The sequence below is a fragment of the Mobula hypostoma genome, chromosome 10 (assembly GCF_963921235.1).
Source record: "Mobula hypostoma chromosome 10, sMobHyp1.1, whole genome shotgun sequence".
NCBI classification, from domain to species: Eukaryota; Metazoa; Chordata; class Chondrichthyes; order Myliobatiformes; family Myliobatidae; genus Mobula; species Mobula hypostoma.
Window position 1 is genome coordinate 17,084,038 of NC_086106.1, and position 26,084 is coordinate 17,110,121.

The following is a 26,084-nucleotide window of genomic DNA, read 5'->3' on the forward strand; positions in this document are numbered from 1 at the left end:
GGCGGTGGGGCGGTACGAGGGTTTATAAGGGAGGACGGTGCTCAGCCAGAGCACTGTCTCCAACCTCCATCCCTGTGATACAGGAGTCTGGTGAGTGGCGTCTTCACCCCGAGAGAGCACACCCGGTCCTCTGCACACCCTACACCCCTCACCTCCCTCTCCAATCATTCACACCTCAACTATTCCCACTGTCCTCTCTCCCTTTCCCATTCCCCATCTCTCCCCTTCCCCCTTTCCCCGTCTCTCCCCTTCCCCCTTTACTTCCTTTCTACCTCGCTGTCCCCCTTCATCTTGCTCTCTCGCTCTCCCTCGCGCTCTCACCCTTCCTCCCCCTGCCCCACTCTCACTCCCAGAGAGACCAGAACGGGGGGGGGGGTGTGGAGAGAGGAAAAAGAGAAAGAGATGGGGGAAAGAGAGGGTGAGAAGGAATGGAGTAGGGCAGGCTATCCCCTCCCTTCTCCCAGCCACGATTAACAATTCCCCCCCACTTTTCTCTCTCTCTCACAGATCCCAGGCAATACTTGTCAGAATCTGCCTTTCCTTCACAAACTCTTGCAACTGCTAAGGTAACAAAGGCAACAGAACTTAATACTGTACTATCTGTGTCTGGCAAGTGTGATGGAACAGTGCAGAGGGAGCTTCACCCTGTGTCTGACCCCGGGAGTGTGTGATGGGACGTTGTGGAGGGAGATTCACTCTGTGTCTGACCCCGGGAGTGTGTGATGGGACGGTGTGGAGAGAGTTTCACTCTGTGTCTGATCCCAGGAGTGTGTGATGGGATGGTGTGGATGGAGATTCACTCTGTCTGACCCCGGGAGTGTGTGATGGGACGGTGTGGAGGGAGATTCACTCTGTGTCTGACCCCGGGAGTGTGTGATGGGACGCTGTGGAGGGAGTTTCACTCTGTCTGACCCCGGGAGTGTGTGATGGGACGCTGTGGAGGGAGATTCACTCTGTGTCTGACCCCGGGAGTGTGTGATGGGACGGTGTGGAGGGAGTTTCACTCTGTGTCTGATCCCAGGAGTGTGTGATGGGTCGCTGTGGAGGGAGTTTCACTCTGTCTGACCCCGGGAGTGTGTGATGGGACAGTGTGGAGGGAGATTCACTCTGTGTCTGACCCCGGGAGTGTGTGATGGGACGCTGTGGAGGGAGTTTCACTCTGTCTGACCCCGGGAGTGTGTGATGGGACGGTGTGGAGGGAGATTCACTCTGTGTCTGACCCCGGGAGTGTGTGATGGGACGGTGTGGAGGGAGTTTCACTCTGTGTCTGACCCCGGGAGTGTGTGATGGGACGGTGTGGAGGGAGTTTCACTCTGTGTCTGATCCCAGGAGTGTGTGATGGGTCGCTGTGGAGGGAGTTTCACTCTGTCTGACCCCGGGAGTGTGTGATGGGACGGTGTGGAGGGAGATTCACTCTGTGTCTGACCCCGGGAGTGTGTGATGGGACGCTGTGGAGGGAGTTTCACTCTGTCTGACCCCGGGAGTGTGTGATGGGACGGTGTAGAGGGAGCTTCACTCTGTGTCTGACCCCGGGAGTGTGTGATGTGACAGTGTGGAGGGAGCTTCACTCTGTGTCTGACCCCGGGAGCGTGTGATGGGACGCAGTGGAGGGAGATTCACTCTGTGTCTGACCCCGGGAGTGTGTGATGGGAAGGTGAGGAGGGAGTTTCACTCTGGGTCTGACCCCAGGAGTGTGTGATGGGACGGTGTGGAAGGAGTTTCACTCTGGGTCTGACCCCAGGAGTGTGTGATGGGACGGTGTGGAGGGAGTTTCACTCTGGGTCTGACCCCAGGAGTGCGTGTTGGGACGGTGTGGAGGGAGCTTCACTCTGTGTCTGATCTTGTATTCCGGGACAGGTGTGACCATGGCTGATGCACAGATGGCCGAGTTTGGAGCTGCAGCCAGCTTCCTGCGGAAGTCCGAGCGGGAACGTCTGGAGGCTCAGACCAAGCCCTTTGACCTGAAGAAGGACATCTTCGTCCCGGACCCAGTGCAGGAGTTCATCAAGGCCAGAATCACCAGCCGCGAGGGTGGGAAGGTCACTGCTGATACCGAGAATGGCAAGGTAGGGGCATCTGGCTCAGACGCCAGTTCAGTAGTCACAGGTACACAGATACACACGCACACAGACACACACACACATACACGCACACAGACACACATACACGCACACACACACGCACACACACACACACACACACACACACACACACACACGCACGGTTGCAGGCACAAGTGCTGACAAGCACGTTCAGACACACTCAGACATGCAGACTTGGACACTCTCGAACACGCCCGGACTCACTGAGACAGCCAGACTGAGCTGCTGGTTGATGCCCACAGACGGTGACGGTGAAGGAGGACGACATCCTGAACCAGAACCCCCCCAAGTTCGACAAGATCGAGGACATGGCCATGCTGACCTTCCTGCACGAGCCCGCCGTCCTCTACAACCTCAAGGAGCGCTACGCTGCCTGGATGATCTACGTGAGTCCGCGCACCCCCCTCCCCAAAACTTCCACCTCTTCCCCCAGCCACTCCCTACTCCCACACCACTCCAAATCCCCTCTTTTCTCCCCCCGGAGTCCACAGACTGCGTTCACCCCTTCCTCTCCCACCCACATCCCCTCCCAATTTCTACCCCTCCCTCCACACTTTCTCTCTCTCCCCCTCCTCGGATGATCTACATGTGTCCACGCACTATCTCACCCCCCCAAACCCTCTCCCACCCCTCCTACCCCTCCTCAGCTCTCCCCTCTCCCTTCCCCTTTTATCTCCACCCTCCCCATCTTTCCTCCTTTACTCTTCATATTTCACTCCCCTTTCCCATCTCCCACCTCTTGATCTATCCCTCTCTCCCTACCCTGCTCCCTCTTCAACCGCTATCTTTCTTCCCCCCCCCCTCTACCCCATCCTTTCCCCCTTCCCTCTACCCCATCCTTCCCCCTCCCCTCTACCCCATCCTTTCCCCCTCCCCTCTACCCCATCCTACCCCCCTCTACCCCATCCCTTCCCCCTCCCCTCTACTCCATCCTTCCCCCTCCCCTCTACCCCATCCTTCCCCCTCCCCTCTACCCCATCCTTCCCCCTCCCCTCTACCCCATCCTTCCCCCCTCTACCCCATCCTTTCCCCCTCCTACTCCATCCTTTCCCCTTCCGCTCTACCCCATCCTTTCCCCTTCCCTCTACCCCATCCTTCCCCCCTCTACCCCATCCTTTCCCCCTCCCCTCTACCCCATCCTTTCCCCCTCCCCTCTACCCCATCCTTTCCCCCTCTACCCCATCCTTTCCCCCTCCCCTCTACCCCATCCTTTCCCCCTCCCTTCTACCCCATCCTTTCCCCTTCCCCTCTACCCCATCCTTCCCCCCTCTACCCCATCCTTTCCCCCTCCCCTCTACCCCATCCTTCCCCCTCCCCTTTACCCCATCCTTTCTCCCTCCCTTCTACCCCATCCTTCCACTCTACCCCATCCTTCCCCCTTCTAACCCATCCTTTCCCCCTCCCCTCTACCCCATCCTTCCCTCCTCTACCCCATCCTTTCCTCCTCCCCTCTACCCCATCCTTCCCCCCTCTACCCCATCCTTTCCCCCTCCCCTCTATCCCATCCTTCCCCCTCTACCCCATCCTTTCCCCCTCCCCTCTACCCCATCCTTTCCCCCTCCCCTTTACCCCATCCTTTACCCCTCCCTTCTACCCCATCCTTTCCCCTTCCCCTCTACCCCATCCTTCCCCCTCTACCCCATCCTTTCCCCCTCCCCTCTATCCCATCCTTTCACCCTCCCCTTTACCCCATCCTTTCCCCCTCCCCTCTACCCCATCCTTTCCCCCTCCCCTTTACCCCATCCTTTCCCGCCCTTCTACCCCATCCTTCCCCTTCCCCTCTACCCCATCCTTCCCCTTCCCCTCTACCCCATCCTTCCCCCCTCCACCCCATCCATTCCCCCTCCCCTCTACCTCATTCTTCCCCCTCACCTCTACCCCATCCTTCCCCCTCCCTTCTACCCCATCCTTCCCCCTCCCCTCTACCTCATCCTTTCCCCTCCCTTCTACCCCATCCTTTCCCCCTCCCCTCTACCCCATCCTTCCCCCCTCTACCCCATCCTTCCCCCCTCTACCCCATCCTTTCCCCCTCCCTTCTACCCCATTCTTTCCCCCTCCCATCTACCCCATCCTTCCCCCATCTACCCCATCCTTCCCCCCTATACCCCATCCTTCCCCCCTCTACCCCATCCTTTCCCCCTCCCCTCTACCCCATCCTTCCCCCCTCTACCCCATCCTTTACCCCTCTACCCCATCCTTTCCCCATCCCTTCTACCCCATTCTTTCCCCATCCCATCTACCCCATCCTTTCCCCATCCCTTCTACCCCATTCTTTCCCCCTCCCATCTACCCCATCCTTCCCCCCTCTACCCCATCCTTCCCCCCTCTACCCCATCCTTTCCCCCTCCCCTCGACCCCATCCTTCCCCCCTCAACCCCATCCTTCCCCCCTCTACCCCATCCTTTACCCCTCTACCCCATCCTTTCCCCATCCCTTCTACCCCATTCTTTCCCCCTCCTATCTACCCCATCCTTCCCCCCTCTACCCCATCCTATCCCCTCCCCTCTACCCCATCCTTTCCCCCTCCCCTCTACCCCATCCTTTCCCCATCCCTTCTACCCCATTCTTTCCCCCTCCCATCTACCCCATCCTTCCCCCCTCTACCCCATCCTTTCCCCCTCCCCTCTACCCCATCATTTCCCCCTCCCCTCTACCCCATCCTTTCCCCCTCCCCTCTACCCCATCCTTCCCCCTTCCCTCTACCCCATCCTTCCCCCCTCACCTCTACCCCATCCTTTCCCCCTCCCTTCTACCCCATCCTTTCCCCCTCCCCTCTACCCCATCCTTCCGCCCTCTACCCCATCCTTCCCCCCTCTACCCCATCCTTTCCCCATCCCTTCTACCCCATTCTTTCCCCCTCCCATCTACCCCATCCTTCCCCCATCTACCCCATCCTTCCCCCCTCTACCCCATCCTTTCCCCCTCCCCTCTACCCCATCCTTTACCCCTCTACCCCATCCTTTCCCCATCCCTTCTACCCCATTCTTTCCCCCTCCCATCTACCCCATCCTTCCCCCCTCTACCCCATCCTATCCCCTCCCCTCTACCCCATCCTTTCCCCCTCCCCTCTACCCCATCCTTTCCCCATCCCTTCTACCCCATTCTTTCCCCCTCCCATCTACCCCATCCTTCCCCCCTCTACCCCATCCTTTCCCCCACCCCTCTACCCCATCATTTCCCCCTCCCCTCTACCCCATCCTTTCCCCCTCCCCTCTACCCCATCCTTCCCCCTTCCCTCTACCCCATCCTTCCCCCCTCACCTCTACCCCATCCTTCCCCCATCCCCTCTACCTCATCCTTCCCCCCTCTACCCATCCTTTCCCCCTCCCCTCTACCCCATTCTTTTCCCCTCCTCTCTACCCCATCCTTTTCCCTTCCCATCCACCCCATCCTTTCCCCCTCCCCTCTACCCCATCCTTCCCCCTCCACCCCATCCTTTCCCCCTCCCCTCTACCCCATCCTTCCCTCCTCTACCCCATTCTTTCCCCCTCCCATCTACCCCATCCTTTCCCCCTCCCTTCTACCCCAGCCTTTCCCCTTCCACTCTACCCCATCCTTCCCCCAACCCATCCTTCCCCCAACCCATCCTTTCCCCCTCCCCTCTACCCCATCCTTTCCCTCCCTCTACCCCATCCTTCCCCCTTCCCTCGACCCCATCCTTCCCCCCACACCTCTACCCCATCCTTCCCCCTTCCCTCTACCCCATCCTTCCCCCTTCCCTCTACCCCATCCTTCCCCCCTCTACCCCATCCTTTCCCCCTCCCCTCTACTCCATTCTTTTCCCCTCCCCTCTACCCCATCCTTTCCCCCTCCCCTCTACCCCATCCTTCCCCCCTCCCCTCTACCCCATCCTTCCCCCCTCTACCCCATCCTTTCCCCCTCTACCCCATCCTTTCCCCCTCCTCTCTACCCCATCCTTCCACCCCTCTACCCCATCCTTTCCCCCTCCCCATCCTTTCCCCCTCTACCTCATCCTTTCCCCTTCCCCTCTACCCCATCCTTTCCCCCTCCCCTCTACCCCATCCTTCCCCCTTCCCTCTACCCCATCCTTCCCCCCTCTACCCCATCCTTCCCCCCCTCTACCCCATCCTTCCCCCCTCTACCCCATCCTTTCCCCCTCCCCTGTACCCCATCCTTTCCCTTCCCCGCCACCCCATCCTTTCCCCCTCCCCTCTACCCCATTCTTCCCCCCTCCCCTCTACCCCATTCTTCCCCCCCTCCCCTCTACCCCATTCTTCCCCCTCCCTCTACCCCATCCTTCCCTCCTCCCCTCTACCCCATCAGTTACCCCTCCCCTCTAACCCATCCTTTCCCCCTCTACCCCATCCCTTCCCCCCTCCACCCCATCCTTTCCCACTTCTACCCCATCCTTTCCCCCTCCCCTCTACCCCATCCTTCCCCCTCTACCCCATCCTTTCCCCCTCCCCTCTACCCCATCCTTTCCCCCTCTACCCCATCCTTTCCCCCTCCCCTCTAACCCATCAGTTCCCCCTCCCCTCTACCCCATCCTTTCCCCCTCCTCTCTACCCCATCCTTCCCCCTTCCCTCTACCCCATCCTTTCCCCTCCCTTCTACCCCATCCTTCCCCCTTCTACCCCATCCTTTCCCCCTCCTCTCTACCCCATCCTTTCCCCCTCCCCTCTACCCCATCCTCCCCCCTCTACCCCATCCTTTCCCCCTCTACCTCATCCTTTCCCCTCCCCTCTACCCATCAGTTCCCCCTCCCCTCTACCCCATCCTTCCCCCTCCCCTCTACCCCATCCTTTCCCCCTCCCCTCTACCCCATCCTTTCCCCCTCCCTTCTACCCCATCCTTTCCCCCTCCCTTCTACCCCATCCTTTCCCCTTCCCCTCTACCCCATCCTTCCCCCTCTACCCCATCCTTTCCCCCTCCCCTCTACCCCATCCTCCCCCTCTACCCCATCCTTCCACCCCTCTACCCCACCCTTTCCCCCTCCCCTCTACCCCATCCTTCCCCCTCTACCCCATCCTTTCCCTTTCCCCTCTACCCCATCAGTTCCCCCTCCCCTCTAACCCATCCTTTCCCGCTCTACCATATCCCTTCCCCCCCTCCACCCCATCCTTGCCCCCTCCCCTCTACCCCATCCTTTCCCACTTCTACCCCATCCTTCCCCCCTCTACCCCATCCTTTCCCCCTCCCCTCTACCCCATCCTTTCCCCCTCTACCCCATCCTTTCCCCCTCCCCTCTACCCCATCCTTTCTCCCTTCTACCCCATCCTTTTCCCCTCCCCTCTACCCCATCCTTCCCCCCTCTACCCCATCCTTTCCCCCTCCCCTCTACCCCATCAGTTCCCCCTCCCCTGTACCCCATCCTTTCCTCCTCCCCTGTACCCCATCATTTCCCACTCCCCTCTACGCCATCCTTTCCCCCTCCCCTCTACCTCATTCTTCCCCCCTCTGCCCCATCCTTCCCCCCTCCCCTCTACCCCATCCTTCCCCCTTCCCTCTACCCCATCCCTCTACCCCATCCTTCCCCCTTCCCTCTACCCCATCCTTCCCGCCTCTACCCCATCCTTCCCCCCTCCCCTCTACCACATCCATTCCTCCTCCCCTCTACCCCATCCTTTCCCCCTCCCCTCTACCCCATCCTTCCCCCCTCTACCCCATCCTTTTCACCTCCCCTCTACCCCATCCTTTCCCCCTCCCCTCTACCCCATCCTTTCCCCCTCTACCCCATCCTTTCCCCCTCCCCTCTACCCCATCCTTTCCCCCTCCCTTCTACCCCATCCTTTCCCCTTCCCCTCTACCCCATCCTTCCCCCCTCTACCCCATCCTTTCCCCCCCTCTACCCCATCCTTCCCCCTCCCCTTTACCCCATCCTTTCTCCCTCCCTTCTATACCCCATCCTTCCCCTCTACCCCATCCTTCCCCCTTCTAACCCATCCTTTCCCCCTCCCCTCTACCCCATCCTTCCCTCCTCTACCCCATCCTTTCCCCCTCCCCTCTACCCCATCCTTCCCCCTTCCCTCTACCCCATCCCTCTACCCCATCCTTCCCCCTTCCCTCTACCCCATCCTTCCCGCCTCTACCCCATCCTTCCCCCCTCCCCTCTACCACATCCATTCCTCCTCCCCTCTACCCCATCCTTTCCCCCTCCCCTCTACCCCATCCTTCCCCCCTCTACCCCATCCTTTTCACCTCCCCTCTACCCCATCCTTTCCCCCTCCCCTCTACCCCATCCTTTCCCCCTCTACCCCATCCTTTCCCCCTCCCCTCTACCCCATCCTTTCCCCCTCCCTTCTACCCCATCCTTTCCCCTTCCCCTCTACCCCATCCTTCCCCCCTCTACCCCATCCTTTCCCCCCCCTCTACCCCATCCTTCCCCCTCCCCTTTACCCCATCCTTTCTCCCTCCCTTCTACCCCATCCTTCCCCTCTACCCCATCCTTCCCCCTTCTAACCCATCCTTTCCCCCTCCCCTCTACCCCATCCTTCCCTCCTCTACCCCATCCTTTCCCCCTCCCCTCTACCCCATCCTTCCCCCCTCTACCCAATCCTTTCCCCCCCTCTACCCCATCCTTTCCCCCTCCCCTCTATCCCATCCTTCCCCCTCTACCCCATCCTTTCCCCCCTCCCATCTACCCCATCCTTTCCCCCTCCCCTTTACCCCATCCTTTACCCCTCCCTTCTACCCCATCCTTTCCCCTTCCCCTCTACCCCATCCTTCCCCCTCTACCCCATCCTTCCCCCTCTACCCCATCCTTTCCCCCTCCCCTCTATCCCATCCTTTCCCCCTCCCCTTTACCCCATCCTTTCCCCCTCCCCGCTACCCCATCCTTTCCCCCTCCCCTTTCCCCCATCCTTTCCCGCCCTTCTACCCCATCCTTCCCCTTCCCCTCTACCCCATCCTTCCCCTTCCCCTCTACCCCATCCTTCCCCCCTCCACCCCATCCTTTCCCCCTCCCCTCTACCTCATTCTTCCCCCTCACCTCTATCCCATCCTTCCCCCTCCCTTCTACCCCATCCTTCCCCCTCCCCTCTACCCCATCCTTTCCCCCTCCCTTCTACCCCATCCTTTCCCCCTCCCCTCTACCCCATCCTTCCCCCCTCTACCCCATCCTTTCACCATCCCTTCTACCCCATTCTTTCCCCCTCCCATCTACCCCATCCTTCCCCCCTCTACCCCATCCGTTCCCCCTCCCCTCTACCCCATCCTTCCCCCCTCTACCCCATCCTTTACCCCTCTACCCCATCCTTTCCCCATCCCTTCTACCCCATTCTTTCCCCCTCCCATCTACCCCATCCTTCCCCCCTCTACCCCATCCTATCCCCTCCCCTCTACCCCATCCTTTCCCCCTCCCCTCTACCCCATCCTTTCCCCATCCCTTCTACCCCATTCTTTCCCCCTCCCATCTAACCCATCCTTCCCCCCTCTACCCCATTCTTTCCCCCTCCCCTCTACCCCATCATTTCCCCCTCCCCTCTACCCCATCCTTTCCCCCTCCCCTCTACCCCATCCTTCCCCCTTCCCTCTACCCCATCCTTCCCCCTTCCCTCTACCCCATCCTTCCCCCCTCACCTCTACCCCATCCTTCCCCCATCCCCTCTACCTCATCCTTCCCCCCCTACCCATCCTTTCCCCCTCCACTCTACCCCATTCTTTTCCCCTCCCCTCTACCCCATCCTTTTCCCTTCCCATCCATCCCATCCTTTCCCCCTCCCCTCTACCCCATCCTTCCCCCCTCTACCCCATCCTTTCCCCATCCCTTCTACCCCATTCTTTCCCCCTCCCATCTACCCCATCCTTCCCCCCTCTACCCCATCCTTTCCCCCTCCCCTCTACCCCATCCTTTCCCCCTCCCTTCTACCCCAGCCTTTCCCCTTCCACTCTACCCCATCCTTCCCCCAACCCATCCTTCCCCCAACCCATCCTTTCCCCCTCCCCTCTACCCCATCCTTTCCCTCCCTCTACCCCATCCTTCCCCCCTTCCCTCTACCCCATCCTTCCCCCCTCACCTCTACCCCATCCTTCCCCCTTCCCTCTACCCCATCCTTCCCCCTTCCCTCTACCCCATCCTTCCCCCCTCTACCCCATCCTTTCCCCCTCCCCTCTACCCCATTCTTTTCCCCTCCCCTCTACCCCATCCTTTCCCCCTCCCCTCTACCCCATCCTTCCCCCCTCCCCTCTACCTCATCCTTCCCCCCTCTACCCCATCCTTTCCCCCTCCTCTCTACCCCATCCTTCCACCCCTCTACCCCATCCTTTCCCCCTCCCCATCCTTTCCCCCTCTACCTCATCCTTTCCCCTTCCCCTCTACCCCATCCTTTCCCCCTCCTCTCTACCCCATCCTTCCCCCTCCTCTCTACCCCATCCTTTCCCCCTCCCCTGTACCCCATCCTTTCCATTCCCCGCCACCCCATTCTTTCCCCCTCCCCACTACCCCATCCTTTCCCCCTCCCCTGTACCCCATTCTTTCCCCCTCCCCACTACCCCATTCTTCCCCCCGCCCCTCTACCCCATTCTTCCCCCCCTCCCCTCTACCCCATTCTTCCCCCCCTCCCCTCTACCCCATCCTTCCCTCCTCCCCTCTACCCCATCAGATCCCCCTCCCCTCTAACCCATCCTTTCCCCCTCTACCCCATCCCTTCCCCCTCCACCCCATCCTTTCCCACTTCTACCCCATCCTTTCCCCCTCCCCTCTACCCCATCCTTTCCCCCTCCCCTCTACCCCATCCTTTCCCCCTCCCCTCTACCCCATCCTTTCCCCTTCCCCTCTACCCCATCCTTCCCCCTCTACCCCATCCTTTCCCCCTCCCCTCTATCCCATCCTTTCCCCCTCCCCTTTACCCCATCCTTTCCCCCTCCCCTCTACCCCATCCTTTCCCCCTCCCCTTTACCCCATCCTTTCCCGCCCTTCTACCCCATCCTTCCCCTTCCCCTCTACCCCATCCTTCCCCTTCCCCTCTACCCCATCCTTCCCCCCTCCACCCCATCCTTTCCCCCTCCCCTCTACCTCATTCTTCCCCCTCACCTCTACCCCATCCTTCCCCCCTCCCTTCTACCCCATCCTTCCCCCTCCCCTCTACCCCATCCTTTCCCCCTCCCTTCTACCCCATCCTTTCCCCCTCCCCTCTACCCCATCCTTCCCCCTCTACCCCATCCTTTCCCCATCCCTTCTACCCCATTCTTTCCCCCTCCCATCTACCCCATCCTTCCCCCATCTACCCCATCCTTCCCCCCTCTACCCCATCCTTTCCCCCTCCCCTCTACCCCATCCTTCCCCCCTCTACCCCATCCTTTCCCCATCCCTTCAACCCCATTCTTTCCCCCTCCCATCTACCCCATCCTTCCCCCCTCTACCCCATCCTATCCCCTCCCCTCTACCCCATCCTTTCCCCCTCTACCCCATCCTTTCCCCATCCCTTCTACCCCATTCTTTCCCCCTCCCATCTACCCCATCCTTCCCCCATCTACCCCATCCTTCCCCCCTCTACCCCATCCTTTCCCCCTCCCCTCTACCCCATCCTTCCCCCCTCTACCCCATCCTTTCCCCATCCCTTCAACCCCATTCTTTCCCCCTCCCATCTACCCCATCCTTCCCCCTCTACCCCATCCTATCCCCTCCCCTCTACCCCATCCTTTCCCCCTCCCCTCTACCCCATCCTTTCCCCATCCCTTCTACCCCATTCTTTCCCCCTCCCATCTATCCCATCCTTCCCCCCTCTACCCCATCCTTTCCCCCTCCCCTCTACCCCATCATTTCCCCCTCCCCTCTACCCCATCCTTTCCCCCTCCCCTCTACCCCATCCTTCCCCCTTCCCTCTACCCCATCCTTCCCCCCCTCACCTCTACCCCATCCTTCCCCCATCCCCTCTACCTCATCCTTCCCCCCCTACCCATCCTTTCCCCCTCCACTCTACCCCATTCTTCCCCCCCTCCCCTCTACCCCATTCTTCCCCCCCTCCCCTCTACCCCATTCTTCCTCCCTCCCTCTACCCCATCCTTCCCTCCTCCCCTCTACCCCATCAGTTCCCCCTCCCCTCTAACCCATCCTTTCCCCCTCTACCCCATCCCTTCCCCCCTCCATCCCATCCTTTCCCACTTCTACCCCATCCTTTCCCCCTCCCCTCTACCCCATCCTTTCCCCCTCCCCTCTACCCCATCCTTTTCCCTTCCCATCCACCCCATCCTTTCCCCCTCCCCTCTACCCCATCCTTCCCCCTCCACCCCATCCTTTCCCCCTCCCCTCTACCCCATCCTTCCCTCCTCTACCCCATCCTTTCCCCATCCCTTCTACCCCATTCTTTCCCCCTCCCATCTACCCCATCCTTTCCCCCTCCCTTCTACCCCAGCCTTTCCCCTTCCACTCTACCCCATCCTTCCCCCAACCCATCCTTCCCCCAACCCATCCTTTCCCCCTCCCCTCTACCCCATCCTTTCCCTCCCTCTACCCCATCCTTCCCCCCTTGCCTCTAGCCGTTCCGTCCCCCCTCACCTCTACCCCATCCTTCCCCCCTCTACCCCATCCTTCCCCCCTCTACCCCATACTTCCCCCTTCCCTCTACCCCATCCTTCCCCCCTCTACCCCATCCTTTCCCCCTCCCCACTACCCCATTCTTTTCCCCTCCCCTCTACCCCATCCTTCCCCCTCCCTTCTACCCCATTCTTTCCCCCTCCCATCTACCCCATCCTTTCCCCCTCCCTTCTACCCCAGCCTTTCCCCTTCCACTCTACCCCATCCTTCCCCCAACCCATCCTTCCCCCAACCCATCCTTTCCCCCTCCCCTCTACCCCATCCTTTCCCTCCCTCTACCCCATCCTTCCCCCCTTCCCTCTACCCCATCCTTCCCCCCTCACCTCTACCCCATCCTTCCCCCCTCTACCCCATACTTCCCCCTTCCCTCTACCCCATCCTTCCCCCCTCTACCCCATCCTTTCCCCCTCCCCACTACCCCATTCTTTTCCCCTCCCCTCTACCCCATCCTTTCCCCCTCCCCTCTACCCCATCCTTCCCCCCTCCCCTCTACCCCATCCTTCCCCCCTCTACCCCATCCTTTCCCCCTCCTCTCTACCCCATCCTTCCACCCCTCTACCCCATCCTTTCCCCCTCCCCATCCTTTCCCCCTCTACCTCATCCTTTCCCCTTCCCCTCTACCCCATCCTTTCCCCCTCCCCTCTACCCCATCCTTCCCCCTTCCCTCTACCCCATCCTTCCCCCCTCTACCCCATCCTTCCCCCCTCTACCCCATCCTTCCCCCCCTCTACCCCATCCTTTCCCCCTCCCCTGTACCCCATCCTTTCCCTTCCCCGCCACCCCATCCTTTCCCCCTCCCCTCTACCCCATTCTTTCCCCCTCCCCTCTACCCCATTCTTCCCCCCTCCCCTCTACCCCATTCTTCCCCCCTCCCTCTACCCCATCCTTCCCTCCTCCCCTCTACCCCATCAGTTCCCCCTCCCCTCTGACCCATCCTTTCCCCCTCTACCCCATCCCTTCCCCCCTCCACCCCATCCTTTCCCACTTCTACCCCATCCTTTCCCCCTCCCCTCTACCCCATCCTTCCCCCTCTACCCCATCCTTTCCCCCTCCCCTCTACCCCATCCTTTCCCCCTCCCCTCTACCCCATCCTTTCCCCCTCCCCTCTACCCCATCCTTTCCCCCTCCCCTCTAACCCATCAGTTCCCCCTCCCCTCTACCCCATCCTTTCCCCCTCCCCTTTACCCCATCCTTTCCCCCTCCCCTCTACCCCATCCTTTCCCCCTCCCCTCTACCCCATCCTTTCCCCCTCCCTTCTACCCCATCCTTTCCCCCTCCCCTCTACCCCATCCTTCCCCCCTCTACTCCATCCTTCCCCATCTACCCCATCCCTTCCCCCTCCCCTCTACCCCATCCTCCCCCCTTCCCTCTACCCCATCCTTCCCCCTCCCCTCTACCCCATCCTCTCCCTTCTACCCCATTCTTCCCCCCTCTAACCCATCCTTTTCCTCTCCCCTCTACCCCATTCTTTCCCCCTCCCCTCTATCCCATCCTTCCCCCCACCCCATCCTTCCCCCCTCTACCCCATCCTTCCCCCTCCCCTCTACCCCATCCTTCCCCCCTCTACCCCATCCTTTCCCCCTCCCCTCTACCCCATCCTTCCCCCTTCCCTCTCCTCCCCATCTGCCTCCCCATCCCCTCCCCTTCTCCGCAACTCCATCGCTCGCCTCTGCCTCTTCCCTCTCCCCTCCCTCTCACCCTCTCACCCTCTCCCACCCACCTGTCTCTTACCCTCTTCTGTCTCTGCCCACAGACCTACTCCGGGCTGTTCTGTGTGACGGTGAACCCATACAAGATGTTACCCGTCTACAGTGCCGAGGTGGTGACTGCCTACCGCGGCAAGAAGCGTTCTGAGGCCCCGCCACATATCTTCTCCATCTCCGACAATGCTTACCAGTATATGCTGACGGGTGAGGAAGGGTGGGGGTGGGTGGGGTGGAGGGGGGGCGCATGAAACGAGGGAAGGGATCACCTGGAGTCTCCATGCAGTCAATCAAATGTCCTGGGCTTACCCAGAGGATGACTGACATAGACCAGTGCAGGCCCTTCAGCCCATAAAGATCAACCTAGCCCTCCATGTGCCCATCTTAAAATGATCCTCTGTATCTACCTCCACCAACCCTGCCAGCAGCTCATTCCACCCACCCACCACTCCTTGCGTAAGGTACCCGCAGTATCGCCGACGTCCCCTCTATACTTTCTTCTAATCGCATTAAAATTATGCCCTTTGGGGAAAAGGCGCTGCTGTCCACTACACCTGTGACTCTTATAACCTTAAACACCTCTATCGAGCCTCGCCTCGTCTTCCTTTGCCCCACAGAGAACATCCCGAGCTCACTCAACCTTTCTTCATAAGGCATGCTCTGTCACCCAGCCAGCGTCCTGGTGAATCTCCTCTGGACCCTCTCCAAAGCTTGCTCAACCTTCTGATAGTGAGGCGACCGGAACGGAACACAATACTCCAAGTCTGGTCTAACCAGAGTTTCATAGAACTGCAGCATTACCTTGTGTCTCTTCAGCTCAATCCCCTGACTAATGAAGGCCAACACACCACAGGGACCTGTGCACCTGGGTTCCAAAATACCTCTGTTCCTCCACACTCCTAAAAACCCTGCAATAACCTTGAATTCAGCTTTCACATTTGACCGTCTGCACTTTCCCTGTGTTGTCCTCAGCTCAGCTTTGCATTTGAACAATTCCCATTGTAACCGATGACAAACTTCGACACAAGCTACAACACTGCATCCCTTGTCATCTGCACTTCCACTTCCTCGTCAAAGTCATTTATAAAAAATCATTTTTATTGCAGAGGATAAAATACCTGGGCTGGTTGCAGATGTTAAGATGCCGGTTGTATGAGGTGAACTCCTTGCATGGGGCTATCAGATGGGTAGGAGGGATGAATGGTCACTTGCATTAACCATATACAACAGCAAAGTGCATTTGAAGATGGGATGACCGATTCTGAAAGTTGTTTTTTTTTCCCTCTTATCTTGCAGACAGAGAGAATCAATCCATCCTGATCACGTGAGTACATCTGAGGCTCCCTCCACACCGTCCCATCACACACTCCCGTGGTCAGACACAGAGTGAATCTCCCTCCACACCGTCCCATCACACACTCCCGGGGTCAGACACAGAGTGAATCTCCCTCCACACCGTCCCATCACACACTCCCGGGGTCAGACACAGAGTGAAGCTCCCTCCACACCGTCCCATCACACACTCCCGGGGTCAGATACAGAGTGAATCTCCCTCCACACCGTCCCATCACACACTCCCGGCATCAGACACGGAGTGAATCTCCCTCCACACCGTCCCATCACACACCCCCGGGGTCAGACACAGAGTGAATCTCCCTCCACACCGTCCCATCACACACTCCCGGGGTCAGACACAGAGTGAAGCTCCCTCCACACCGTCCCATCACACACTCCCGGGGTCAGACACAGAGTGAATCTCCCTCCACACCGTCCCATCACACACTCCCGGGGTCAGACACAGAGTGAAACTCCCTCCACACCGTCCCATCACACACTCCCGGGGTCAGACACAGAGTGAAGCTCCCTCCACACCGTCCCATCACACACTCCCGTGGTCAGACACAGAGTGAATCTCCCTCCACACCGTCCCATCACACACTCCCGGGGTCAGACACAGAGTGAATCTCCCTCCACACCGTCCCATCACACACTCCCGGGGTCAGACACAGAGTGAAGCTCCCTCCACACTGTCCCATCACACACTCCTGGGATCAGACACGCAGAGAATCTCCCTCCACACCGTCCCATCACACACTCCCGGGATCAGACACGCAGAGAATCTCCCTCCACACCATCCCATCACACACTCCCGGGATCAGACACATAGACAATCTCCCTCCACACCGTCCCATCACACACTCCTGGGATCAGACACGCAGAGAATCTCCCTCCACACTGTCCCATCATACACTCCCGGGGTCAGTCAGAAGTGAAGCTCTCTCTGCACCGTCTCTTCAGATACTCCCTGATCAGGGGACTGGGACTGGGACAGGGTTGATGTGTCCCTGTTTCCCCCACAGTGGTGAATCTGGTGCTGGGAAGACGGTGAACACTAAAAGGGTGATCCAGTACTTCGCCAGCATCGCTGCTGGTGGGTCAATGAAGAAGGACAGTGCACCCAGCGGCAAGGTAGGTGCCTGATGCTCCCTCCACGGTGTGCGCTCACAGGGATGGGCGAGGGGGTGGGCTGGAGCTGTGTCACAACCCCCTCCATTCCAGGTTCCCAGTCGCCGAACCGGCTGTGCACTGCCCCCAGCTCCTACGTGTTAAAGTCGAGTGTTTTGTCACACACACGGGTACCTGTCGGGAGCCTGCCCCTGAAACCCTGAGCCATCTCTCCTCAATGTCTACAGTCCCTTTCGGAGATGCAGGATGGAGGTGCCTGTATGGGCGTCGGCTCCACACTGTCCACTTCCTGGCTCTTGTTCACTGTCCCGACATGCCGTGGCGGTCGGTCATTTCACCTGGGAGCGAACGGGGCCCCCTTTTTTGGGGATATCTCCCCGTTGTGGATCCAGGGTGGAGGGTGCTGCATTGACCCGTGCCTTGCAATCAGGTTTCTCAGTTTCTGCACAGATCTTCCAGCCACCTGTTGCTTCTGTGGTCTGGGAGAAGCTGTGTGCCTATCTACGTGGAGAGGCTGTGTTTTCGCCCCACCTTGGTCATCCAGTAAGGAGGGGGGCAGGGAGAGAGGAGGTTGACCCGCTCCTGGGGCTGGCTACAATGACCATCTGTGGGTCCCGGAGACGGGCAGCGCAGGGTTCTGACTGGGCTGACTGCCCAGCAGTGTTCAGGGAGCATGTACGTGCCTGGGTTAGCTGTCAAATAAGGAAAAGGGGTGTCCACTGGTAACGTGGGAGTGTTTCGAGACTGCTGGGCATGCGGCCATTAAATGCCATCCTTGATGAGGACATGAATGTGTATTAGTTATGATTTGCCTGGTCTGCTATTTAGCAAGATGATTGTACATCAGTGTAATCGTGTGAATTTGTAATAAAAGTTTATGTAAAAAAACTAAAGCAAAAAGGAAAGGTACAGTGTGCGTGTAGGTGCATTGAAAAACTTATTTGCAGCAGCATCACAGGGACATCATATCAGGAACGTGGCATTCAAAATCAGAACCCAAGCTGGGTTTACTATCACTGAACATAAAACAGCACAGTACAGGCCCTTCGGCCCACTGTGCTGTGCTGACCATTTCAAAGGTTCAAAGGTTCCATTTAATAATGGAGAATGTATACAGTATACAACCTGAAATTCTTACTTTTCACAGACGCCCACAAAACAAGAAACCTTGTAGAAGGAATGATAGAAATATCGATCCCCCATCCCCGCGTACTCCATGATTAATCAAACCATTCTCTCTCACATCGCCCAGCATTTTATTGTATTCATGTGCCTATCTAAGAGTCTCTTAAATGTCCCTAATGTATCCACATTGACGTACTCCTCCCACTCTGTTTACCTACCTCTGCCCCCCCCCCCATCCCCGTACACTTTCCCCCAATCACCTTCAGATTATGCTGTCTCGTGTTGGCCATTTTTAGTTAGCTACACGGAATCCGCCCTCCCGACCCTTCATCACACCGCCCTGATAAATCTTGTTAATCCAAACCCAATCATGGGACAACTTGCTATGACCAATTAACCTACCGTGAACATCTTTGGACCACAAGAAAAAGAAAACGTGCATTCCACCGGGAGGACATACAGGGACGCCTTACAGAGCGGTGCCGGAATTCAACTCCAATCTCCGGAGTGCCCCGATCTGTAATAGCGTCGCGCCAACCATTCCATTGCCCTGGCGCCGGCTGTCCGCTCTGTCTACACACCTCTATCAAGTCACTTTTCATCCTCCCTCGCTCCAACAGCCCTAGTTAGATTAACTTTTAAAAGTTCAGTTTTATTTATCACGTGTAGATCAGAGCAGGCAGTTTAAAGTTAACAACCAACACACACAAGGGTGAGCTGGGGGCAGCCAGCAAGTGTCGCCACGCGTTCCAGCGGCAACATAACGTGCCCACAGTGTTCAGCAGAACAAGCTCCCCCCCCCCACCTCAACTTTTCTACCCTCCCACCCCCTTCGCCCTCTTGTCAACCTCTCCTCAACAGACATGCTATCTCATCCGGGTATCTTCCTGAAAGTCATGGGCATAGAACAGAATGGCACAGGAGGGTGAGAGGCAACTTGGTAGAGATGTACAATGGATTCCGGTTAATTAGAGCGCCGCTCACCTGGGCAAACTCAGAAAGGACAAACAGTAACCGAGGAAGTCATCAGGGTTCCCCTCGTTTAATCGGGACACTGCCGATAAATTGGGATAGAAGTCTGTTTCTAACCAGCGTCAGTCCCATGCATTTGTGTTGCCGCGAGACACCACACGGCGCCTAGAGGGAACGGTTTTCTAAACAGCGTCAGTTGGGATGTATTTGTTTTTTTTGTCACTGGTAGTTGGTGAGAAATAAACAGCAAGACAATTCGGGACGGTTTTGCTCACTGCGGCTTCAATGAGCAGAATGAAACTATTTCGCTACTTCAGCAAGTTAGGACCTACAAAGAATTTGAAGGTATCGACATTCGTCTTCAATGTTGTAATGAAAATGAAGATTTGGAGGATGCAGTTGTCCAAAGCTTTGCCTGAAGGCAGTCCATTATGTACACCAGGTGTCTGACCTGATTTTGTTCATTAACAGTCAATTAGTTAATCCAAAGAACACATGGATGACTTCCTCCATTGATAAATATTAGGAACTAATACACAGTTTTATAGTACTATCGTAGTATTGGTAGTGTTCTGATTTAACTACGTATGTGTCCGGATTAACCAGAATCCACTATAAGATTACAAGAGGCAAACATAGAGTGGACAGCCAGCACATTTCTCCCAGGGCGGCAATAGCTAATACCAGAAGATGTGTATCTTCTGCCCGATGGAAGAGGGGAGAAGAGAGACCCAGGGGTACAGTTACATAGTTCCCTGAAAGTGGGGTCACAGGTAGACAGAGCAACGCACACAGAATGCTGGAGGAACTCAGCAGGCCAGGCAGCATCTATGGACAAGAGTACGGTCGATATTTTCAGCCGAGACCCTTCAGCAAGTCGTGATGAAGGGTCTCGGCCAGAAACGTCGTCTGTTTACTCTTTTCCATAGATGCTGCCCGACCTGCTGAGTTCCTCCAGCATTTTGGGTGTGTTGCTCTGGATTTCCAGCATCTGCAGATTTTCTCTTGTTTGTGTCACAGATAGATGGTGGGGGCAGTGACGGTGTTGGCCTTTGTCAGTCAGGGCACGGAGTACAGGAGTTGGGAGGTCATGTGGTTGTACAAGACGTTGGTGAGGCCGCACTTGGAGTATTGTGCTCAGTTTTGGTCACACTTCTGTAGGAAGGGTGCAGAGAAGACTCGCGGGCATGTTGACGGGACTGGAGGGCTTGGGTTATAAGAAGAGACTGAATTGGTTGGGACTGTTTTCTCTCGAGTGAAGGAGGCTGAGGGATGTCTTGATAGAGGTTTATACGATCATGAGAGGGATAGATAAGGAGGGTGGTCACTGTCTTTTCCCCAGGGTAGCAGAGTCTAAAACTAGAGGGGGCAGGTTTAAGGTGAGAGGGGAGAGATTGAAAGGGAACCTGAGGGGTAAGATAGCATGGTTGGGGAAAGGGGAGACAATGTGTCAGGGTTGGGAACGGTGAGAGGGGTGGGGTAGTGTCCTCCCCCTCCTCACCACTTGTCTCCCCGATCCACAGGGCACTCTGGAAGATCAAATCATCCAGGCGAACCCAGCGCTGGAAGCTTTTGGCAACGCCAAGACCGTCCGGAATGACAACTCTTCCCGATTTGTGAGTACCTTCTGGCTCCCTCCTCCTTTTCTTCCTCCTCTGCCTCTGACCCCTTCTTCCTCACCACCTATCCCTCCTTGGTGCCCTTCCCTCCTCTCCACGCTCCTCTCACCCTCTCTTCCCCTCCCCTCTCCCCCCTCTCCCTTGGTCCTCTTCCATTCCCTCCCTCCCTACCCCCCTTTTCTTTCCTCCCACCCTCCACCTTGCTGCTCTTCCCCCTCGTATCATTTCCCCTCTCCTGCTGTCCTTCCCTCAGTCCCTCCGCGCCCTGCCCAATGGAACTCTCTTTTGTTCCAGGGAAAGTTCATCCGGATCCATTTTGGAGCCACAGGGAAGCTGGCGTCGGCTGACATCGAGACCTGTGAGTGTTGGGAGGGGCTGAGGTGGGAGGTAGTGGGGTGGGGAGGGGGCAGAAGGGAGGGAGAGGAGAGAGGAGGACATGGGTGGGGAAAGGTGTAGGGAGGCAGAGAGGAGGGAAGGGGAGGTGAGGGGAGAACACAGAGGGAAAGAGAGGAGGGAGGAGGACATGTGAGGGTCAAAGGAGAGGGGAGAGCAAGGGGCTGTTGTGGGATGGATAGGAGAGATGATTCTGTTTGTGGGGTGGTGGTATTGGGGACACTGACACCCCTCTCCTACCCCCCTCCCCAGACCTCCTGGAGAAATCACGGGTGATCTTTCAGCTGAAGTCAGAGAGGAATTACCACATCTTCTACCAAATTCTGTCTAACCGCAAGCCTGAACTTCTAGGTAGGTTTCCTCAACCCTCGGCCCTGCTCTGCTCCCTGCAAACTTTGTCCCTTTGCCTCCACTCCAGTCATTCCCTCGACCCTCCTCCGCTTGACCCTTAACCCCACGTACCCTCGAGTCCCACCCTCTTGACCCCGTTCCGCTTGTCCCCTTGCCCCACTTGTCCGCTCACACCCTTCACTTCCTCCCTCATTCAGAACTCACCCTCCTCACCCCCTCGCTGTTGCTAACCGCTCCTCCACAACCACAATCCCAGTCCAGACTTCTGCTCTCCACCTCCAGCCTCCCAACATCCCCACGCTCCCACCTTCTTTGGCTCCCTGGAATACCGTCCCGGTCCACAAAGGCTCAGACCAGACCACCTCAGCCTCATGACTGTTCCCCAGGGCATGCCCCTCAGTGCCCCCCCCATCAGCCATTCTCTCCCCATCCACTCCCCCCTCCCCGTCTCCGTCTCCCCTCCACCTTCTCTCCACTCCCTCCCCTGAACCTACTCCCCATCTCCCCTCCCCCCTCTCTCTCTCCTACCATCTCTCTAACTCTCTGCTGCCTCCCTCTCTCTCCCTGCAGAGATGATGCTGGTCACGAACAACCCTTACGACTACTCCTTCATCTCACAGGGAGAGACCACGGTCGCCTCCATTGACGATGCTGATGAGCTGATGGCTACCGACGTGAGTAATGGTGCAGAATCTGACCCATGTACAGTGCTCCCGGTGTGGATCTGACCCGAGGATACGGAGACGGGAACTGTGCACGGTGCTCCCGGTGTGGGTCTGACCCAGGGATACGGAGACGGGAACCGTGCACGGTGCTTCCGGTGTGGGTCTGACCCAGGGAAACGGAGACGGGAACTGTGCACGGTGCTCCCGGTGTGGATCTGACCCAGGGATACGGAGACGGGAACCGTGCACGGTGCTCCCGGTGTGGATCTGACCCAGGGATACGGAGACGGGAACCGTGCACGGTGCCCAGGGATACGGAGACGGGAACTGTGCATGGTGCTCCTGGTGTGGGTCTGACCCAGGGATATGGAGACGGGAACTGTGCACGGTGTTCCCGGTGTGGGTCTGACCCAGGGATACGGAGATGGGAACTGTGCACGGTGCTCCCGGTGTGGGTCTGACCCAGGGATACGGAGACGGGAACTGTACACGGTGCTCCCAGTGGTGGGTCTGACCCAGGGATACGGAGACGGGAACTGTGCATGGTGCTCCCAGTGTGGGTCTGACCCAGGGATACGGAGGCGGGAACAGTGCACGGTGCCCAGGGATACGGAGACGGGAACTGTGCCCGGTGCTCCTGCTGTGGGTCTGACCCAGGGATACGGAGACGGGAACTGTGCACCATGCTGCCAGTGTGGGTCTGACCCAGGGATACGGAGACGGGAACTGTGCACCATGCTGCCAGTGTGGGTCTGACCCAGGGATACGGAGACGGGAACTGTGCCCGGTGCTCCTGCTGTGGGTCTGACCCAGGGATACGGAGACGGGAACTGTGCACCATGCTGCCAGTGTGGGTCTGACCCAGGGATACGGAGACGGGAACTGTGCACCATGCTGCCAGTGTGGGTCTGACCCAGGGATACGGAGACGGGAACTGTGCACGGTGCTCCCGGTGTGGGTCTGACCCCGGGATACGGAGACAGGAACTGTGCCCGGTGCTCCCGGTGTGGGCCTGACCCAGGGATACGGAGACGGGAACTGTGCCCGGTGCTCCTGCTGTGGGTCTGACCCAGGGATACGGAGACGGGAACTGTGCACCATGCTGCCAGTGTGGGTCTGACCCAGGGATACGGAGACGGGAACTGTGCACGGTGCTCCCGGTGTGGGTCTGACCCCGGGATACGGAGACAGGAACTGTGCCCGGTGCTCCCGGTGTGGGCCTGACCCAGGGATACGGAGACAGGAACTGTGCACGGTGCTCCCGGTGTGGGCCTGACCCAGGGATACGGAGACGGGAACTGTGCCCGGTGCTCCTGCTGTGGGTCTGACCCAGGGATACGGAGACGGGAACTGTGCACCATGCTGCCAGTGTGGGTCTGACCCAGGGATACGGAGACGGGAACTGTGCACCATGCTGCCAGTGTGGGTCTGACCCAGGGATACGGAGACGGGAACTGTGCACGGTGCTCCCGGTGTGGGTCTGACCCCGGGATACGGAGACAGGAACTGTGCCCGGTGCTCCCGGTGTGGGCCTGACCCAGGGATACGGAGACGGGAACTGTGCCCGGTGCTCCTGCTGTGGGTCTGACCCAGGGATACGGAGACGGGAACTGTGCACCATGCTGCCAGTGTGGGTCTGACCCAGGGATACGGAGACGGGAACTGTGCACCATGCTGCCAGTGTGGGTCTGACCCAGGGATACGGAGACGGGAACTGTGCACGGTGCTCCCGGTGTGGGTCTGACCCCGGGATACGGAGACAGGAACTGTGCCCGGTGCTCCCGGTGTGGGCCTGACCCAGGGATATGGAGACGGGAACAGTGCACGGTGCTCCCGGTGTGTGCCTGACCCAGGGGTACGGAGACGGGAACAGTGCACGGTGATCATGGTGTGGGTCTGTTTCATGGGGATATAGATGATGGGAACTGTTCGTGGTTTTCCCGGAGTGGACCTGATGCTGACCCCGTGCCCCTCACGCAGAGTGCCTTCGATATCCTCGGCTTCACAGCGGACGAGAAGGTGGGAATTTACAAGCTGACTGGGGCGATCATGCACTTCGGGAACATGAGGTTCAAGACCAAACAGAGAGAGGAGCAGGCTGAACCGGATGGCACAGAGGGTGAGTGAGGGAGGGGTGGGCTCGCGGAGGGCGGGCCAGGAGGGAGGGGTGGAGGGTGTTGGGAGGAAAGTGGTGAACGTGACAGGGAGATGGAGGGAAGGAGAGGTTAATGGAAGGGAGGGGGAGGGAAAGGCTAACGGAGGGGAGGGAAGCAGAGGTTCATGGAGGGGATGGATGGAGAGGATAGCTGAGGAGACAGGGAAAGGTTAATGGAGGGGAGGGAGGGAGAGGTTAATGGAAGGGAGGGGGAGGGAAGGAGAGGTTAATGGAGGGGAGGGAAGGGTTTCAGGTGGAAGGACAGGGGCAGGGGACTGGGATTCAGTGTTTCCACTGTGCAATTACCTGCTTACTTGCCTAATCCCTGACCCCTCTGCCCCCTCTCTCCTCTCCTCCCTCCTTCTTCCTCTTCTCTCCTTAACATCCCCCTCACCTCCCACCCTCCCTCCATCTCTCCCCCTTCCCTTCTCTCCTTCACCGTCTCCCCCACTGTTCTTCCTGTTTTCTCTCTCCCCCTCTCTCTCTCCACCTGCCCTCCCCTCGCCTTCCTCCCCCTGCCTTCTTTCTCCTTTCCCGTGCTCGCTTCCCTGCCACCGACAGAGGCCGATAAGTCTGCCTACCTGATGGGTCTGAACTCCTCGGACCTGCTGAAGGGTCTCTGTCACCCCCGGGTGAAAGTTGGCAATGAATACGTCACCAAAGGACAGAATGTGCAACAGGTATCTTTCCCCACCCCTGTCTGGCTGCATGACCCTGAGTCCCGATCCCTAATCCCATCGCTGCGTTCGACTCCCTGATCCCAAATCCTGAATCTCATCCCTTCACCCACCCAGTGTCCCAGAATCCCAGTCCCCAATTCTGATCCGAAATCCAAATTCTATCCCATCTAGGTCCTGCGTCCATGAATCCTGTTCCCTGATTCTATTCCCAGATCCCAGATTCCATATAACTGATTCCCATTCCCAATCCCTGAATCCTGGTCACTGATCCCAGATCCTAAATTCCAAATCCCGATCCCAGCCCCATCAAGGCCATGTGTCCCTGCAACACGATTCTCGATACTAATCCTGAATCTCTTCCTGCCTGGAATGCTTGTCTCGGAATCCCAAACCCCTAACCCCAATCCTGGTCTTGAGTTTAATCCCAGTCCCTGATCCTTGCTTCTGGAACCATGATCCCAACGATCATGATCTCACTTTACACCGCACGCTGTCGGAGCAGTGCTGCCAGGATAATCAAGGACACGACCCACCCAGCCAACACACTTTTCGTCCCTCTTCCCTCCGGGAGAAGGCTCAGGAGCTTGAAGACTCGTACGGCCAGATTTGGGAACGGCTTCTTTCCAACTGTGATAAGACTGCTGAACGGATCCTGACCCGGATCTGGGCCGTACCCTCCAAATACCCGGACCTGCCTCTCGTTCTTTTTGCACTACCTTACTTCCCCTTTTCTATTTATGATTTATAAATTTAAATTTTTAATATTTACTATTGATTTGTGCTCAAGGGAGCGGGAAGTGCAGAATCAAATATCACTGTGATGATTGTACGCTCTAGTATCAATTGTTTGGTGACAATAAAGTAAAGTAAACTTAAGACCAAAATATCAGATGTGATTCCCAGCCCGGACAATGATCCTGTGCTCTGATCCCTAATCCTGGAGCCCCAATGACCCGAACTCAGGCAGCGCAGGTGACATTCCCAGGCAGACCCCTGACAAGTGGATTCACTCCCCCAGGTGACGTACGCGGTGGGAGCCCTGGCCAAATCTGTCTACGAGAAGATGTTCAACTGGATGGTGGTGAGGATCAACCACACCCTGGAGACCAAGTTGCCCAGACAATATTTCATCGGAGTGCTCGACATCGCTGGCTTCGAGATCTTCGACGTGAGTTTCCCCCAACCACAACATCCGCTTACACACTCCCGGGGTCTGACACAGAGTGAAACTCCCTCCACACCGTCCCATCACACACTCCCGGGGTCTGACACAGAGTGAAACTCCCTCCACACCGTCCCATCACACACTCCCGGGGTCTGACACAGAGTGAAACTCCCTCCACACCGTCCCATCACAC

The 26,084-nt window shown here is 58.1% G+C and overlaps 1 protein-coding gene across 1 annotated transcript in view; it reads left to right on the forward strand.

The window, feature by feature from the left end:
• The window catches only part of LOC134352691 (myosin-7), an 87,198-nt gene continuing 61,114 nt past the window's right edge, over positions 1-26,084 (forward strand). Inside the window, exons 1-14 of the mRNA XM_063060080.1 lie at positions 1-90; positions 508-566; positions 1,858-2,066; positions 2,345-2,488; positions 14,351-14,507; positions 15,597-15,624; positions 16,661-16,769; positions 20,387-20,479; positions 20,777-20,840; positions 21,128-21,226; positions 21,797-21,900; positions 23,872-24,010; positions 24,608-24,726; positions 25,745-25,894. Of these exons, the coding sequence (XP_062916150.1) occupies positions 1,866-2,066; positions 2,345-2,488; positions 14,351-14,507; positions 15,597-15,624; positions 16,661-16,769; positions 20,387-20,479; positions 20,777-20,840; positions 21,128-21,226; positions 21,797-21,900; positions 23,872-24,010; positions 24,608-24,726; positions 25,745-25,894 (1,407 nt within the window). The 5' untranslated portion in view covers positions 1-90; positions 508-566; positions 1,858-1,865. The remainder of the gene's footprint in view (positions 91-507; positions 567-1,857; positions 2,067-2,344; positions 2,489-14,350; positions 14,508-15,596; positions 15,625-16,660; positions 16,770-20,386; positions 20,480-20,776; positions 20,841-21,127; positions 21,227-21,796; positions 21,901-23,871; positions 24,011-24,607; positions 24,727-25,744; positions 25,895-26,084) is intronic.